General features: G+C 36.4%; 1 protein-coding gene across 1 annotated transcript; it reads right to left on the minus strand.

The window, feature by feature from the left end:
• Window positions 1-2814: 2814 nt before the first annotated feature.
• LOC136238191 (von Willebrand factor A domain-containing protein 5A-like) lies at window positions 2815-13143 on the minus strand. Its single transcript, XM_066028538.1, has 6 exons — window positions 11912-13143; window positions 11748-11862; window positions 11160-11697; window positions 10001-10063; window positions 9889-9945; window positions 2815-3240 (listed from the first exon to the last, which is right to left on the minus strand). Exons 1-6 carry the CDS (start codon window positions 13111-13113, stop codon window positions 2879-2881), a joined length of 2337 nt encoding a protein of 778 aa, XP_065884610.1. The 5' UTR covers window positions 13114-13143; the 3' UTR covers window positions 2815-2878.
• Between the last annotated feature and the right edge of the window lie 429 nt (window positions 13144-13572).

Here is a 13572-nt window from a genome sequence, read left to right on the forward strand (position 1 = left end):
TTCTTAGTTTAAATATTTCTACTGTATTCTTACCTGTAAGTTAGTTATGAATTTCAAAAATTAGTGGAAATATCTATAATGAATAATGGATAATGAACCGCCCACCCGCATGTATTTTTAAGGTCAATGAAATGGGAAACAAGGAATTTTGTTGGAGTGGCCTAAAGGTGAAGAAATCAATGCTGGGACCAAATTAAAGCTGAACCCAACCCTAATTCTAATACTACTTTTTGCGTCTCCTAAAGTTGAATGCTCGGGACAACTACTAGATGCAAAAATAAAAATAAACCCTTTCAGTTCTGACAGTGACCACTTCCTTTTGAATATTTGTATCCAGCCACCTGTAAATGTTTTGTTGTATTTAATGCTGTTTTATGTATTATATTGACTAGTACTATTCTGTAAAGGTGATCTTCATGGTGTAAAATGTCCCTAGGATGATTTTTAAAGACAGGAATTTTGCAAATTTTTCCCCACGATCTCTACTTAAATGGTGGTAGTCAATAATTTTGTTGTGGGTGGTAAATTAATCAAGACGCCAAAGACCACATACCAAACAGACCATAATATAGAGATCAAGCACTATTGAGTTTTCTCACTGAAAAATGGAATAAAGATAAGCCATTCCATTTGTATATCTCACCGCACACTCCTCAACACCAACACCACGACATGCTCATCTATTTTGACAATATGACAATGCTATATCCACTTCAGGAGATATCTGCAGCCATGATAGTTTCTGCTGTTGAACATCAACATCTGGGTTATTCTGCTGTGATCAGGAACAGGTTACGAGCCATGTTTGCAGTGGATAAAATGTTACCGAACATAATGGATGCATATATGATCTTGATAAAGAAGGAATCCTTGATAACACATAGATCATGTATGCCAGTGATAATGGACAACGTTTAGGTAACTATCATTATTTATATACCACCTCATTTCTTGTTCAAGGACCAGGTGTAATGGCCAGAGCGAACTTATGCAAAGTGTTGATTTTCTACCAGGGGAGAGCTGGCTGGGATAAAAGAACCCAGTGATGTCATTCAAACAGCAGAGCACATGTACAGTATACCATTGTTGACTGAGAATAGGGCAGCTACTATACTTGAGATATGGAAGAAGGTCCAACATAAGTGCAAAGGCCTATGATAAATACCATGGCTATGAAAGAAACAGATTTTGGAAAAATGCTTTTGTTGCTATTATTTTGAGTAACTAATAGCTAGCATTCCTCAGATCTATGGTAGTATATAGTAACTATCTATTTGTAATGTGGTGTACTGGTGAGATGGAGCAATATAACATTACCACACGTCCATATATATCAGATAACAAATACAGCTGATCAGCTTACTGCACAAGAGGTTATGGGCTTACAGGATCTTGTTGTTACACTGTCTAAGTGTGCCGGTTCAGAATGTTATGACGCGAAGCAGATTCTTAATAAGGTGATGATCAGCAATAGACAAATTTCATAACAAAAAATATACTGTTGCCCCTAGCAACCTAAAATTTACATTATTTGTAGGTGTCAATGTCTTAAGTCACCTCCCCAAGTTTTAAAAGGATAGCATAAATAAGTCATGAGATATGACATTTTGAAGTTGCAATTTTCCCATACATTGTCAATGAGAGGGGCAACAGTTGCCCCTTCTCAGAAATCACACAAATCATGGGATTCAAAGAATGTCATATCTTATGACCTATATACACTATCCATTTATAACTTGGAGAGATTATTGTTGACATTCACACCTACAAATTATGTAATATTGAGATATATGTACTTTTGAATTTTTGGTTTTTGCATACATTGAGATACCTCATTTTTGTGATTGCCCAGAAGGGGCAACTGTAGCCCTCTCACATAGATACGTATGGGAAAACCACAAATTTCAAAATGTCATATCTTATGACATATATATATATATATATGCTATCCTTTCAAAATTTGGAGAAGTTACTTTAGACATTATCACCTAAAAATCATGGGAAATTCAGGTTGCTAGGGGCAATGGTTATTACTATATGCTATAAATAAAGCCTTATTATGGAATTTGTCTATTTCATATGATAATTGGGCTATCCAGCAGTGCATGCCAAGATACCCATATAACTTACCCCTTGCTGACTACATCAGTAAAGTAATAGATATATTTATAGATGATTCATGCAAAGCATATAACTTACCCCTTGCTGACTACATCAGTACAGTAATAGATATATTTATAGATGATTCAAGCAAAGTATTGCTACAAAAATGCTGAGAAGCGTGGAGAATTTTTTTTTCAAAATTGGGTTACTGCCTGAACACATTGTAGATGCTTGGAAATTCTACCAGTCAGAAAAATTTAACAGTACTAAAAAAGAAAAAAATTGTATGTATACGGTGTGTAGTATCTAGTATTTTATGCAGTGTATTTTAATTGGTTAAAACTATTTCGGTTCTCTACACCACTAAAGATCCCATTACCAACACAAATTAATCTTCTTCACTAGAGTAAAGTATAGCTAGGTAGATTTTCCAGGGACCGGCTTGTAGGCCTTTGTGTAGATTACAAGTTGTCTGGAAATCAAGTCACCACCTGGACTGGGAGTTCTGGACTGGGAGTTTATCTGCATTCAACAGTTCTAATATACTGATTCTCATGTATCAGCTTCTTTGTGTCCCCAGTGAGATAGTGATATAACTTAGAAGAAACAAGAAGGCTGTGGCTTGGAGTTAGCGTCCTTTACAAAATTAATGAAACATGATAAAGGAAGGTGATGTGAGAAGAATTAAAGCACAACCCAAAAATCTGAGCATTTATTTGAACCTTGAATAAAACATAACCAGCTGAAAATAAGTTCAACAAGTACACATATACAACTATATGATTTTCCTAGCACTATCCCTGAGTATCACAAGGTCTACACCAGAAGGTAACACTTGTTTACCAACCCACTGTTCAGCCTTCATAATGACCAACTCTAGCTCATCCAACATTGAAGGATATTTCTTCTTCAACAACTCAATTGCAACTAGTGTGGCCCAGATGTTGGCCATCATGGTGACATCACAGGAAACTGGACAACATCTCTTTAGCTCTTTGACTGACTTGGACACAGCACCAGCTAACTTATCATTCAGTAGCCACGAACCATCAAATTGTTGTAGGCTAACAATAAAGCTGGGATCGGAAGAGGGTGGGGCTGAGGAAGCTACAGACTTGGATGGCAACTTTGATGAAGCTATGTATGACAATATAAGACACATATACATTACTTTATATGTGAATGTACCTTAGAAGACCCAGCTTTCACTTAAACACAAAATACAAATCCCAGTGGTCTCAGACAATGGTTAAAGTGTTCAGGCTATTTGGATAACTGAAGCCCATACATTTATATACAGAACTCTGTTGAAAACTCCAATACTGTATGACAGGAAATTTTGACAAAAGAAAAGTTGACAAATCCACACTGTTGACAAAAATCAAGAAATCATAGGTCTAAACATGCACTTACTTTTTGAAGGTGCTTATGGATAGATGGAATTATAATTGATTCATTAACTTTCTCTTTGTCAAAATCTCCCATAGTACGATAACAAACTCTTGTATGCTCTAAAAGAACAGTTATTTTCCTATTCTGTATAAACAAGGGTAAGAGTAAACAAGGGTTGGATATCCGAGGGTCTACTGTATTTTCTTTGTCACAACTAGATTTTTAGCTACTGTAACAATGATGCACTACTGCAATTTTTATCATTTGTGAAACACTGTCTGGTCTACTTTCTGGAATCTGGAGTAGCTTTTATTAGACGCTATGAATAGTATGAACAGAGCTGAAACAGTCGATGATTAGCTTATGAATGATTTTATTGCAAACTTAGGGGACATCAAATTTGACTACTGACCTTCATTCACCTTGCAGTTCCATAGTTTCTACTATATATCAAGACACACGATAGTGTATAGTGCAACCCATGAAGCTGGCACGCAACAACACCATTAATATATTGACAGGGAGAAAGAAGACATAATTTTCACACATATGTAGCTCCATGATCTCTTATTCAATTGAAACCAAATTTGCTACAGAAGTGCCCACCAGGTAGGGGAGTCTACATAAGAAATTTGAAGAAAATCGCCCCAGAGGTATAAGTGGCCAAAATTTTGGCTTTTTATGTTTCTTCTTCAAAAAGGAACCAAGCAGCTAGTCAATGGTCTATTCTATAATTCCAACTTCAGCTACACCAAGCACTGCTAAAATAGGTAATCAAACTGTCTTTTTATGGTTTAAGAATATTATTTTGTGATTGGGTCTGCAAAAATAGGGCATGTTGGAACAAACTACACCCCACCACACAACAGATGATACCTCAATACTGGAATAGAATATTTGCATTCTGTAAACTGCATTATAATTATAGCCAATTAAAAGAATAAAATTCCATGGCAATAGACTCAATAGCATGATGCCATTATGAGGCATGAAAATTCAAAATAGTAGGCAAATTTTATGTGCCCAATCTGCCTAGTATGTGCCCTATTTTCACAGGCCTATAGTCACATTTAAGCATATAGCCTTCTCCGTTGTCAAGTTATGCTTGGCTGGAGGCATCAGTCAGTCAATCAGCACAAAATTCTGTTGAATAGATTTTTTTTAGAAACTTGTTGGAAAGTTGGTCACTCTTAAGGTATTTTTGAGTCTGGTTGTGCCTAACCAATACCACCAAACTGTTTTAGAGAAAAGAGTGAAACTGTGTATCAGTGATTTTGAAGGGCCAGAAGCCACAAAACCCCATGCATGGTCCCTAATATACTTTATGACATAAAACACAAAAGTGGAGCAGTTGGCAAAGCAAAACTTAATGTACTACACAAATGCAAAGCTAACATTGCAGTACCATGTACAATCGTGTTGTTATGGTTTGAAGTCATCAGTAACAAGTTCATCTCTGTATTCAGCATAGTTGTATGTCAGTTCAGGAATTTCACAAGTCATCACATGATCACTTGTATGAGGAGTGTAGTGTGTGAGATGACAACACTTGATCATCTTCTCCTTCACATCCCATAACATGTTCTCCACATTACAGTGACACATGAAAGTGAGGAAATGATACAATAGTATTGTAGTGAAATAGACAAGAGCTATTGTGACCATCACATTTGTGATGGTGGATGATACCTCTCCATCACATTGATAAGCAACTGCATGTAATATACTAAGGTTGATCAGTAGAAGGTAATCCTGAATGCTCACAAGACTATGTTTGTATGGCCACACATGTCCATACAAAGAAAGCAATAGAATAAGAGAAATAGTTCCAACAATCAGTCTCACTTCTGCTGTGAACATCTGCAAAGCAAAAAATACATTTCTTAGGATGATATAAACTGCAATCCAATAATAGTGTTGTGTTTATATGACCCTTGAAAAGCATCTAGTAAAGGCTTGAACCGATTTATTATCCTAAATCTCATCACATATCTTGTAAACAGCAATGTCATATTAAAAGGAATCAACGCCACAAACAATATCAGACATGTGATGAAGAGTAGGGTAAATTTTACACCAAATATTGGAACACTAGCATCAATGGACCATACTAAGTGATGACGATTACTTGGTAGTTCAGTTATAGTGGAATAAGAGAACAACACTGTTGATACATTTCTGAGAATACCAGTATAGGATAAAAGAAACAATGTAGCTAGTACAGGAAGTGATCTAGTAAATGTGAGTCATTGTATTCTAGTGGAATATCGACTTGTTATGATTAGTAAAGTGGCCATCATTATGAGGTAGAAAGGAAACAACAGTTGTAACCACATTTTAGCATAACTGTCCATTCCATTATAGAAACAAGTTTCAATACCCAAATCCAAGTTAGTGAAAGAAATAAACACTTTCAGTGGCTTATAGACATTATCATTGACCAGAAAAACAGAACCATTGATGCTGATGATGTTTGCATAGAATATTATTTCATTAATTGTTCCTTTAGTGACAGTCAAGTTAAGACAGTACAATAACATTACCAGTATAACTCCAGCAATCAACACAACAATACTCAGTAACAAATACACATTGGTACATCTCATACATCTTGATGAACCAAATATCATACTAAGTCCGTTTTGACACTGTGAACACAACAGGCCAGTCCTGTGGAACTGACACTGTGAATCAGGATGTACCAAGTTTAACTTTGTTGTGCTAGGTGAACAGTAATCCACTGGACAATGGAGGGATATTAAGTATTGAGTTTCACTAATTCCATTCTGATAAACAATCCAACTATTTGCAGGACTTTGAATAGCTAATTCATTGATGTAACAAGTGTTAATTTGTAGGTCACTATTAACAAGATAAGGATCACAGTCACAAATTCCATTGAGTAATGTAAATCCAATTGGACAAGGTAAGAGTTGTACTTGAAAAACATCATAATATTTGTATAAATATGGTTGTGCTGTTAGAAACAAGGAACATTGATCAGTTTTATTTGAAACAATTGTAAACTTTATCTTGGTGGTTTGTCTTCCTATTTCAGCAGTATATTCAGTTTCATGAGCAACCTTACAAGTTACATTTTGTATTACAATATTTTGTGTTTCAACATACATAAAAGAAAATCCTGTTTCATTTCTAAATGGTGTACAAAGCTCCACTTGCATTGTTTGTCCTGGAAAAGCACATCCCAATATGTCAGTGGTACAATTGTACTGGTATATATGTGGACAATAGCACAAGTTGACATGCTGGTTTAATGCGAGATCATTTCTATAATTGTGTATAATATTTCTATTAATTTCTTCAGCATCATATCCTTTGAATGCCGCACCACTTTCCAGCCATCGACAGTAAGACGTATAATACCTGTAGTTTACAGGAGAAACTTGTTGTTGAGAATTTGTGATCAGTTTTATACTATAGAGTTGAAATTGATGTTCAAGTGCTGTTAAATTGACAGTTGGACCAACAAACTGAAATAAACAATATGGATACAGCGTATTAACAGTTTCAACTACAAAAATTTCTTTATAACAATGGTTTGATTCAAACACAATGATGGAATATTCCAAAACACTAATATATGAGAATGGTGATATGAGTTCAATGATGTTAAAGCACTTGTTATTAAAAAATGTTATATTTTCAGAAAATGTGACAATGCTTGAGTAAACAGTAATAATGCTACGTACTGTGTTGTTTGTTATGATAACATTTCCATTCAGGTGCAATAATGAATTTTCAATCAGTATCATGTAGTCATTAGTACCCAATGAATGTGTTCCATTAATAAAAATTCCAGTAAGGAGTACTCGAGCACTCATAGTTAATACGTCCTTAATAAAGCAAGTGCAACGTATTAGCTCACAGTACATATTGCCATTGAAAGTGATATCCATCAAAGTTGCATTGATCGCTACTTTGCTGTCAATGCGTACCAGTGATCCTATATATGCATTCATGTTAAAAGTACAGTTCAACAATGTGACATTTGTATATATTGAGTAAATGCTTATATCAACTAATGAGCAGGCATATATGCTGTATTGTTTATTATGACTGAAACTACAATTTGTAATAAAAATGTGATTAAGTGACTTGCGTCGATGAATAGCAATCCTCATAACAGCTTCAGCATTGACACATTTAGAAAACACAGAGTTACGTACTACAACATTCACAGTACTTCTCATCATTTCAATGTGAACTGCTTTATTTGCAAAAGTGTGATCAAGAGAGCTACTTCTTATCAATATGTTTGTAACAAAAATGGTTTTGTCTTCATCACCACAGTCTGTGTATTCATCATCATCCAAACACAATAGTATTCCATAGCTTGTTTCATTTCTAGTATATATTGTAATGGAATTTAAATGAGACACTCCGACCATGTTGTAGCATATTATTGCATATTCTATGTGTTCTTGAATGGTAATATTGTTTATTGAAATAAAACAGCAGCAGGACACAAGTAAGCTAGGAGAATAAATTTCTGACAAATGAACTAAGTGACGATCAAATAATTGTCAACTGGACATTTTACAGAGATAGGCAGTAGCCAGTTACCATACCCACCACACTGTTCAAATAACAAGAGTGATATGGTGACATTATAAGAACAAATAACTTGTAAGGATGCTCTATAGAAACATTTCAGAACTACACTCATTGATTTGTTCACAACACCAACAAAGGACACATTGTGTACATGTTGCATTACAATATTTGATGTAACACTATACAATCCTGGCAGTAACTTAAACTCAACATTTGATATATTGGATAGGCTGTTATTCAGTAGGAGATCATCCAGTGTAGTATAGGGCTGAGAAGGACAGAAGATAACATCTGAATATTTCGGTATAATATGTACTCCGACTGCTGCAGCACCATTTGTACACAAGAACACAATGGTTATGAGGATGATGATGATGATGAGACACTTCATGATCACTGAACACAATTGAATCACATCATTCCTACATGCCTTACATGGTACAACAGTACTAACACTTCGGGGCTTGTGTACACTTAGAGTTTAACTGCTGAAGTTTATGCAGATCACCTATGTTATACTTTTGCTGTGTTTATAATAAGCCAATGCACTGTTTTAACTTTCATATTTACTACAAACAAACAGTTGTAAAGCAATATGAAAGTCAACATAGCAGTATGCATTGAATAACACTGTATAATATCAAATAAATCAACAAATCCTTAAATTGAAAGTAACAGTTTTACTTGAAAGCATACAATACTTGTTAACCTTTCACAATCAAATATTACACGCACCAAAATTTCCTGCAAACTTTGTGGCCTCGTGTAGCGATGCTTACTTTCTGTACTCTTACAGGTTCCAGCTCTTTGAATGGAACTAGCTAACCATAATAATATAATGAGTATGCTATTAAAGTTTGAAGCACTTGGTGCATTAGCCTTCTCCCCGGTATTAGTTTTACCATAAAACACGGATCATGTATGGATAGGCATATACACATCAGAGATTAAAACACTTGTACTGATGATTCATTGTATCTACTGTTACAGTAATAGTAACATGCATGCTGTGCTAAGTATGGAAGGCTGGTCTGCATGCATATGATAGCTACTTCCTTTGTTTTATGATTGCATATGTACATGCATGCACATGTACCTATACATAACACTATTAGTAAGCTAAGACTGTTCTTGTCATCATTAGTATTTTGTATGAAGGTGTTTCTTTGTATGAAGGTTCAACTGGTGTTGCCTTCTTTTGGCACCGGATTCAACTAAATTGTTGTAATTAAATTTTTGCCATTAACCTACCATGATGTACCATCACAGCCATTTCTTGGCCGCCACCTTGATCCTTTTTCACCCTGGCTTTTTGGGGACCGCACATCTTTTACAGCTTGGCTATTTTTGATTACATATAAATGCCACCTTCTGCCCACCATTCACCTCTAAAGTACAAAATTATTACCATCACCAACATTGCCCCAAAACAGCAGATATTTGACATCAGATTTTTGCACACAGTAATAGCTGTATAGATGCATGGTTTCAGTGATCTTTAAATTAGCTTACATAGTTGAGACTTAAGTTAAAATATCTTTGCATGTGGAAGCCAGCCTGAGGTTTTGTCAAGATTAGGGAACAAATACTGCAAATACCCGAATACTTGTTAAGATCACATGACCCAGCTCACATGATGCATTTGCCAACAAAGAGTTTGATTGGCATAATTTCTGAGTATAAAACATGTCAAATGGCTATGACTACAGGTAGCTAGTATTTGTGAGTGCTCGATTGTTAACTTTTGAGAGTACTCAAATACTAATAAAATACATGATAGTTTCAGCCCTAGTTAAAATCATAATAATATGCACTCACCTTGACTAGTCCTTTTCCTTAATGCATTAGCAATTGGTGGACTACCACTTGACATTTCTGCATAATTATGTACAATACATGATGCCATATTTACAGCTCTCCTGTTACTCACTTTCACTTTCGTTATGTATAACTTCATCATCCTCATCATCATCATCGTCGTCATTCGAAGAATCTGAAGTTAACAATATACTTACATTTGAAATTGAAAGTTAAGCATAATAGTTCGTGAATTAGTTTTTTTGCAAGTTTTGGTCATCAAGGTCAACACATGCTAATGTGCCCTTTGTGGTAGGGATGTGTTTGGTTTCCCACACTGAACTCAGATCTAAAACATTACAAAGCCCCAAACAAATTAATGATGTTTTAATATGGCCTTATTTTTAGACAATCCTCTGACTTGTAGAGAATTTTTTTTGAAATTACAGTCCTTGTTTTTCAGATACATTTGTATCTCCAGTTGCAAAGGTGTTGTTTATTTAAACTAAGTGTTGTAATATGAGATGGATGGTCCATGGTGTATGACTTCAATATAGCTATAAAGAAATACAAATGATTTTGTGGTGAGACTTTTGTGGTTTGCGGCTTGTGATATAAAACTTTGGCAGGACGACTTTTGTGGCTGCATGATTACACTCACTGTTATTATGACTAGAAAGTACTGAAAATCATTTGAGGTTGTAGTGCAGACAAAACTGTGAACTCTAAATTAATGTGACCGGATTTGAGATAACCCAGCTTCCATACACTCACATTTTTACCAGATATGGATTGCTGGCCTAATACACTATTATATTTCACTCAAAGTCATAAACTGGATGTGTGTGGAAGCATATAGTTTTGTCACATTTTTCTTCAGAACTGAAAAGTCTGGTTTCTGCAGCAGTTTTTATCACTGCCACCTGTAATATTACCCACACGAAAAAAGCTGCTCAAAACAGGGCATATTTTGGGCATCAGCAACTTACAGTGATAGCTGATATAAAGATACACAAATTTTATTTGCTCAGATTTTGGCACTGTGAACTTAAAATATACTAACGAAGCTTTGTGCATCAAAGTAGGATTTTGTCAAATTCAGCCACACATAAGTTTTCCATCACAGGAAGATTTAGTATTCTGGTGATAGTGTGTTGTAGTTGACGGTAATAAAGCAGTCATGTCTTACATATTACATTTACTGGTTTGAAAAGGTAACCTCTACTGTTTAAAGCTCTACAAAGCATTGAACTATCACCATAAAGTTGTCATGCACCATCATGTGTACTTACAATTGCAACACTGATAGAAACGGTCTGAAGAAGAACATAAAGAATCATTGTCGGCGGTCACTTCATAGCTCTGCATATTTCCTGATACTGGTTTGTTCTGGGCCTCATCCACTGCTATATAAGCAGTATACCTGGACACCACACTTGCATCACAGCTCAATTCAATGATCTCCTTCTTGTGTCTCTCCTCGTATGGCTCCCCATCATCCTGCCACTCCTGGATCATCACCTTTGCTGCTAACTGGTGAATTACTGACACATCTTCTGCAGTTTGTCTTCCTGATAACTCAAATGGGATCTCAAATTTGAACTCCTTTCCAAGAATATCACCACTCAGTATTGCTTTGCACATCAATCCATCTCTTCCTTTGTCATTTGATTTGTCCATCAGAAGACCATAAATAACAGTCTTTTCACCATTGTAGATACTGGGAATCTTATCTGGTACCACTTTCACCTCATAGCTACCGGGAAGATCAAATACGACAGTTACATTACTAGCTGATGGCTGTAAAGCTTTCTTGAGGCTACGAATTACCTGCAAATTAATAAATAACTCAGTTTTAGCATACACACAAGACACCTCACCTTTGACTGCATTCGTTCATTGTCAGCAATAAATTCTGCTGATCCATTACCAGCTCGAGCAATACCCCTCACTAGAGCACTTGATGCTCCTGATCCAATACCAAATGTGAAACACCTACAACAACTTATCATCACATTACTACTATAACACATTCACCACACACCTTGTACTGTGACAGTTCTTCCTCACTTCACTGATCACACTGTCTGTGTTACCAACAGCACCATCCGTCAAAATGAACACTTGTCGAGGCAGACCTGCTGACTTTGATGGTTGTTTGAATATGTGTTGTAGTGGAGTAAGGAGTTCTGTACCACCCATATTAGCTTTTAGATTTGAAGCAAACTTTGCAGCTTTCTCCATTGTCTTTTGATTGTAGGGCATGCTTGATTGGAAGAATGATTCATACCGACCCCCAAAACTTATGATGTTGAAGAAACAACCTTGTGGAATACTCTTTAGAAACAACACTAGTGTTTCTGAAGCACTCTTAATGTAAGAACCCTCCATGCTACCACTGCGATCAACTACAAAAATAAACTCACAGGCTGCCTCCTTTAAACCCAAAAGTTTTGGAAAGAATGTAAGCATCACTGCTTTGCTCCTCATCTCTTTTGTCTTGCTCCCCTCTATTGCTGCTTCTACCATTGCCATTGGCTCATGAGGATCTTTGTATCCTATCAATATTGTAACATCTCCTCTTACAGGACCCTCCCTGGCTATGCACACGTTCACACAATCCATCGTTTCTTCTGTCTTTAGCTGATGATGAGTGGGTGATGACACTTCGGCAACTTTCTTCGCTCCTTCTATACTCATACTAAACTTAAACACTCCAGCAACAGATGCCTGCTTTACACTAGGGTTCTGTGTAGCAGCTAGTGGATCACTTGATCCTTCTGGAGTGTAACGCGGTTTTAACACTGATGGTAAAGTGAACCTCACTCGTCCATCTGCCTCGATTGGTAGTTCTCCAACCATTCTAAGCTTGATATCTGCTTCACTTCCTGATGGAAGGTTACCCAGACTTAAGCTAAAGATGTCTCCAGACTTCTCTTCAGCATATGCTGCAGTTAATCCACTAGTGATCGCGTTGTCATACATATCCCTCGCCTTCTCTTTCTCGTGTATCGCGGCCTTCACCTTCCTACCATCAATGATCGCTTCCAACCCCACCACTGCAAACGATTCCTCCAGGGGAAATCGGAACGTCACTTCCAGAGGATTACTCGTGTCATTGGAATAGTTTAGAGTGGACGAGACTCCAACCAAATAACCTTTCACTTTTACATGTACCGAAATATCTTTGAGAGGAAGAACCGCGTTCCTGTCAACAGAGACTAATCCGATTTCTTGTTCGTCCATTACCAAGACCCTCGATCTCTTGCATTCGCGCAAGCGCTAACAACGGAATTCATTGTGAAGAGGCGGCGCCGTTCCTGGAGGCATGGGCGGATTTATCGTTAAAGCTTCATCATAGGTTTTCTTCTACCAACATCTCCTACTTATACAGATTACCCAGATTATGGAATTTTCTCCCAGTGATTAATACCTCTCTCCCTATCCAGCAAATCAAAAAGGCAAGATACATGCATGAGTATGCACTAAATTCTTATATATAGTCACACAGCTACATATATATCATTCTAGCTACAAATTTCCTATGTCGATGTGGACACTCTCAGAATAACCACTGCAAATCTGTGTGTTCTGCTCTGTAAGAGTTCCATACATGCACACTAATTTCAAAGGACTGTGTGGCAAAAGATGTTACTTGAATAGCTATGATTTGGCATGCCTGCAAATTCTCTGCTAGTTTAACAA

This window comes from Dysidea avara, chromosome 11 (assembly GCF_963678975.1).
Source record: "Dysidea avara chromosome 11, odDysAvar1.4, whole genome shotgun sequence".
NCBI lineage: Eukaryota > Metazoa > Porifera > Demospongiae > Dictyoceratida > Dysideidae > Dysidea > Dysidea avara.